Here is a 5,940-nt window from a genome sequence, read left to right on the forward strand (position 1 = left end):
TTTTCTTTTGTGAATATTCGGTTTCGGACTGTGTTTCGGCACTTCATCTATATCGAACCATTGTGCCGAACGTTTGCAATTGTCGAAAAGAATCAATTTTTCATCACACGTAATAATACGATGTAAAATGGTTCGCCTTTATATCGTGATAGTAAAGAAAGGCAAGCTTCGAGACGATTTCTCTTCTGACGCTTATTTAATTCATGCGGAACCCATCTATCCAGCTTATTTACCTTGCCGATTTGTTTCAAGTGATCCAATATCGTTGGAATAGTAACGTTAAACCTTGCTGCTAATTCACGCGTAGTTTGAGATATATCCGCTTCCACTACAGCTTTCAGTTCATCATTATTCACCTTGGTCTCGAGTCGCCCACATGGCTCATTTTCAACATTAAAATCGCCAGAACGAAACTTCTCAAACCATCGATGTACTGTGCGTTTATTAGCCACATCTTCACCAAACACTTCGTTGATATTTCGAGTTGTCTGCGCTACATTGGTTCTACAACGGAACTCATATTTGAAAATAACACGAATTTTTAACTTATCCATGGTTACACAAAAGATTGCTGTAACAAGACATTCGAAGGGTAATCATAAAATAAAACATGCGTTGAAAGAATGATGATGTACCCCTTCCACAAGAGATAAAAAAACCAAGAAAATGTAAAAAGATGAAAGTGTCAGAGATATCGACTGTCGACACTTACAAGGAAATTACATGGAAAACCGTTCTCTCTCCAATTCGCAGATGACTTGAAAATTTTGAATGTAGACTAAAGTAAGGACCACGTATTTTTTTATACGTGCCCAATCGCATATTTAGGAGTGCAACACCCCTTTGAAGGAAAATTGGTTTTTCTCTTTTCTCTTTCGGAGCATGCACCGTCAAAAGTATAAGAGGTAAAAAAACTCTTTTAATAAAAACTGAATTGTTTAAAGAGTACTTTATAATGATGTTTTCCGTTTAAAAAAAATGCTAAAATGTTAAACATATTCCCACCACTCACCAATTTTTTTATAATTGAAAAATTTCATTTCCATAAAATGAAAGGATGTTTTATTCCGAATTCATCCATATATGATAAAGCCATTTTCTGACATATGGACTTTTCAAAAAATACTTGGGAACACGTCTATATACCCGTAACGCCATATGTAGCCGCCTGATCCACGCGATACATGTACGCAACACATCTCTTCGTATTTCCGCATAGTAAGAGACTCGAAGATAGTACTGATATGCAGAAGATATAATCATAAACATTTCAATATATGACAACAATAAAATTAATTATTTTATGCATAACAATAGTCATATATTCCCACACTTTGCTATCATGGAAATTATATATACGCATACCCACATACATATATAACGCATAAACATATATATTTGAAAGTAATTATTAAGCGAGGAAAAAATTATATATACGAGGGTGGTCCGATAAGTACTTAGCCTACAAAGAAAAACGAAAATTTGGGAAAAGTGGCGATTTATTTCTCAACATAGTCTCCTTTTAGCTCGATACACTTGACCCAGCGATGCTCCAACTTCTTTAATCCGTCTGAAAAATACGTTTTCTCGAGTTCTGCAAAGTAGGCCTCCGTGGCGGCGATGACCTCCTCATTCGACTCAAATTTCTGCCCGGCGAGTGACTTTTTCAAGTTGGAAACAAAAAGAAGTTACACGGGGCCAAATCTGGAGAATACGGTGGATGGGGCAGCAGTTCGTAGCCCAATTCGACCAATTTGACCGTGGCGAGGGCGGAGGTGTGAGCCGGTGCGTTGTCATGCTGGAAGAGCACTTTTTTCTTCGCCAAATGGGGCCGTTTTTTCTGCAATTCGGCGTCGAATCGGCCCAATAATTCGGCATAGTACAGCCGTTTTGCCCTTCTCCAGGTAGTCGATGTAGATCACACCTTGTGAATCCCAGAAAACGGTGGCCATCACCTTTCCAGCCGATAGGACAGTCTTCGCCTTCTTCGGAGCACGTTCACCGGGTGAAGTCCACTGTTTCGACTGTTCCTTGGTCTCTGGTGTGTACCAGTGGATCCATGTTTCGTCGACGGTCACGAAACGACGCAGAAACTCCTTCGGATTGCGCTTAAACAGCGTCAAACACTGCTCTGAAGTGGTCTCACGGTTGCGCTTGTTGTCCGGAGTGAGCAAACGCGGCACCCATCGCGCCGACAGCTTTCTCATGCTCAAAATTTCATGCAGGATATGACCCACGCGGTCTTTTGAGATGCCTACTGTCTCAGCTATCTCGCGCACCTTCAATCGGCGGTCTGCCAATACGAGATCGTGGATTTTTGTCATGTTATCCTCCGTGGTAGCCGTTTTCGGGGCACCTGGGCGTGGCTCATCAAAAACCGACGTGCGACCATGTTGAAACTCGTTAAACCAATTTTTGATGGTCGCCATCGAAGAAGAAGAGTCACCGTACACAGCATCCAAGCGCTCTTTGATTTCGCTACGCGATTTCCCTTCCAAAAACAAGAATCGAATCACCGACCGATATTGCTCTTTTTCCATTTTTCTAAAATCCGCGGACACGCCCGCTTCCACACACGGTCAAAACAAAACTACGAGTCCGATTCGGCTGAAATTTCGACAGTAGCCGTCTACGAGAATGTATTACACGATAGTAAATTTCTCTTGCGATAGTGGCGCCATCGGGCGGTGAGGCTAAGTACATATCGGACCGCCCTCGTATATATATATAAATAATTAATTACAATGTATAATTAAAAGAATTACATTATTAAAAAAAGTATAATTAAAGAACTATTATAATAGATTTTCACATCAGCCATGAGGTACTATTGCTGATGCGTTTTTTGTAAGTGGTTTCCCCAGTAGACCTATTCCACTAAATAATGAAAACAAAATACGATGAAATGTGTGGCTCGGCAGGAAAACTAGATGAAAGGAGGTAAACGATCATTTGGTAAAAAATAAACTAGAATGTCTTGGGTCGTTTAGACTCTACTATGGATGATATATCCACAGGCATTTTAAAAGAACTAGCTCGCATCAACCAAGAAAGTGATGTATCATTTAGAGAAGAACGTTTATCCGTTTTTGTCAAATTCATTCTTGAGAAGAAACATTCGCATAAATATGTGGACCCAAACATAGAGAAAATTCGGAGACCAAAATCTCTAAGACGTGGATAAGATGAAGAATCTAAATTTTGAAATCTCGGTCTCCTTTTCCAATCGGGATTTCAAAGAAATATCGCATTGCAAATCGCACAATTCTTCCTGAAGAAATAGGCTTTGTTCCTCGATTTGCGCGGTAAGAGGATTGCTAAAGAGGATTAAATCTTGTCTTAAACTTTCAAAGTCAGAAAAACGCCTATCAAATTAATCAATTAAAGATTGAATAATATTCAGTTGCTTTGGAAAATTACAATTTGTGCTGTGTTCTTCAAAGAGAATTTGGCAGGAAGGGAAAAAGTGAAGAACATTACCTTGCAACTGATTTTTAAGAAGCAGCAATTTTCTGCGGAAAGCATCAATACAACTAATTGCGTAAATTGTTTGATTGGACTTTTGCAGCTTTAAATTTAGAATATTTAAATGATTTGTTAGATTAGTTATTAAAACAAGCGAGTCTAAATCTTCGAAGAAAAATCGAAATTCGTCCAATTTTATGGGATATCCGTCTTACAAAAAGAGGAATATCTCCTTTCTTATTGCGAAGAATTTTTCAAGACATTTTCCTGCACTGAGCCATCGCACTTCACAATATAAAGGAACATATGTGTAGCTTGCGTTATGCTCTTCGAGAAAGTGTTGGAATTTACGATGAGAAAGAAATTTTTGAAAGTTACAGCAACTTGTCACGCGCAACGAGGACGGGGAGGGTGCAAGAGGGGGACCGAAGGACTCCCTTGCATCCCCCCCCGTGTGTGTGTGTGTGTATGTGTGTATACATATGTTTGGTACTATATGTATACATATGTATACATATGTTTGAGACATTTTCATATATTAACATATGAATTTTAGCTCATGCATCAGTGGTTATTTTTATGTAATAACTACTTATACATGAGCTAAAAATTCATATGTTTAATATATGAAAATACTTTGGGGAGAGGGCTTCGCCCCTCCCCCGCTTACATGTACTATTTTACATTTTCCGACTAAAAAGAACATAAGTCTTTGTATTACCGACATGACAGATTTCCGAACCTCGCATGTGTCATTTTTTAATAATTTATTTCTCGCAAACTAGAGCCGAGCGACGATTTTTACTTGCAGATTCGGTTTCTATACGTCAAAATACATAAGATAGGTGAGTTTGAGCGAAATCCAAGGTGAGACCCGTCTTCTAAATAACTACCAATCATTGATTTGTTTTTGTTAGCACCGACTTATGTAAAACTCATTCTGATTAAAAAATCTGATCAAAAGGTCAAATGTAAAGGCCATCACACGTAGAAAAATTTTAACCGTAACCGTAAGGTTGTAAGAAAATTGTCCAATCACAAGAGAAAGGATCGACTGTGATTGGTCAATTTTCTTACGGAATTACAGTAACGGTTAAAACTTTTCTACGTGTAAAGGCCGTAAACGTGGTCTACAATGACAGTAAGCAGTAAGAAGTAAGCATAAGCGGTTAAAAATAAACCAATCACAGTCGATTATGACAAAAATGATCAACTGTAGTAGGTCCATTTCTTATTGTTTACGCTTACTTCTTATTGCTTACTGCCGTTGTAGACGACGCTTAAAGAGTAGTCTACAATGGACGTAAGCAGTACTCCCCCATGGACGCCACCTTGCCGTGGTGGAGGAGTTTGCGTGTCCCGATGACGTACAGGGCTGTACCGGCTGGGGTTTCGAGCCCTGGCAGGTTCTACCATGCCGGGGTGGCCTGTACGGAGGGACCAGACTAAGATTGTCCATAATACTCCTGGATGAGCAGCTGCCTCCAAGTTTTACCCAGGGACTGGAGGACCGTACTTGTACCAAAGGTCCCTACAGCGCAGACAGAGCGGGCTCGTTAGCCTGGTGAAGGCAGCCGATCTAGGGGAAGGAAAACCCCGAAATTAAACCCGTATATGTGGAACACGTATAATCCCACACTTTGCCAGAGGCTAGAGTGTTTTGTCACTCTGGTACGGGGGATCCAGGCGAACCCCGGCAGAACCTAGCCTATTATACCATAACCCTAGGTCCTGTCTCTGGCGCCGGGGGTCTTGCAATAATTGGCCGGACTGCGAGGCGGGTCCTCCATAAAATACCACGTAATCCTACGGTTGAGGTATGCCATGCTTATGGGATGAATGGCAGGTGCGTGACCTGTCGCTAGTGGTTCCTCACCCGTGGTACCTGGCGCACCACGGGGACATGTCAGCCTAACCCCGGGTAATGCGGGGCTCTACCCGGGGTCGACGCCCATTTCCTGCCGCACTCGTGGGACTCAGAATGAAACCTCGGTTAAATAAAAAAACAAACCCAGAGCTTTCAGGCTCAGAATCTCAGAACTCATGGTCCCGTATGAACGGGCGTGACATCCCGTCCGAGGGCCTACCTTCTATCGCTTTGATAGGGGGTGATTTTTCGGACGTTTCAGTGAGGAAAGAAGAGGTGGTAGAGGTTCGCATGGCAGGAGCCTCCTCCTCTCCCCCCGAGGAGGGTAAGGCTGTGGACCTCGGAGGGCTAGCTTCCGAAGTGCCACATGAGGACCGACCACCGCCTTCGCCGGCGCAAGGCGTGAGCTGTAGCTGGTATCTCCCCCCGACCGCGGGGGTAGAAAGGTGAGCCTGACAGCTAGGAATCAGGCGGCCACCCAACGTGGGACCGAGAAGTCTCTGGGGTCCGGGACTCGCATCCCGGTACCAGGGGCCGGGCCCCAATTTTACAAAAAGTAAAGAAGGAGCCCGTCCCCACCAACACCCGGGGAACACGGGGGATGACCC

General features: G+C 42.5%; 1 protein-coding gene across 1 annotated transcript; it reads right to left on the bottom strand.

The window, feature by feature from the left end:
* Nucleotides 1–233: 233 nt before the first annotated feature.
* On the bottom strand, nucleotides 234–5,510 carry LOC105181302 (histone-lysine N-methyltransferase SETMAR-like; the record flags this gene model as incomplete). Its single annotated transcript, XM_025299943.1, has 2 exons — nucleotides 5,477–5,510; nucleotides 234–571 (listed from the first exon to the last, which is right to left on the bottom strand). Coding segments are annotated over exons 1-2 (372 nt in total), but the record flags the coding sequence as incomplete, so codon positions are not given.
* Nucleotides 5,511–5,940: the final 430 nt, after the last annotated feature.

This window comes from Harpegnathos saltator, unplaced genomic scaffold, assembly GCF_003227715.2.
Source record: "Harpegnathos saltator strain DR-91 unplaced genomic scaffold, Hsal_v8.6 scaffold299, whole genome shotgun sequence".
Taxonomy (NCBI): domain Eukaryota; kingdom Metazoa; phylum Arthropoda; class Insecta; order Hymenoptera; family Formicidae; genus Harpegnathos; species Harpegnathos saltator.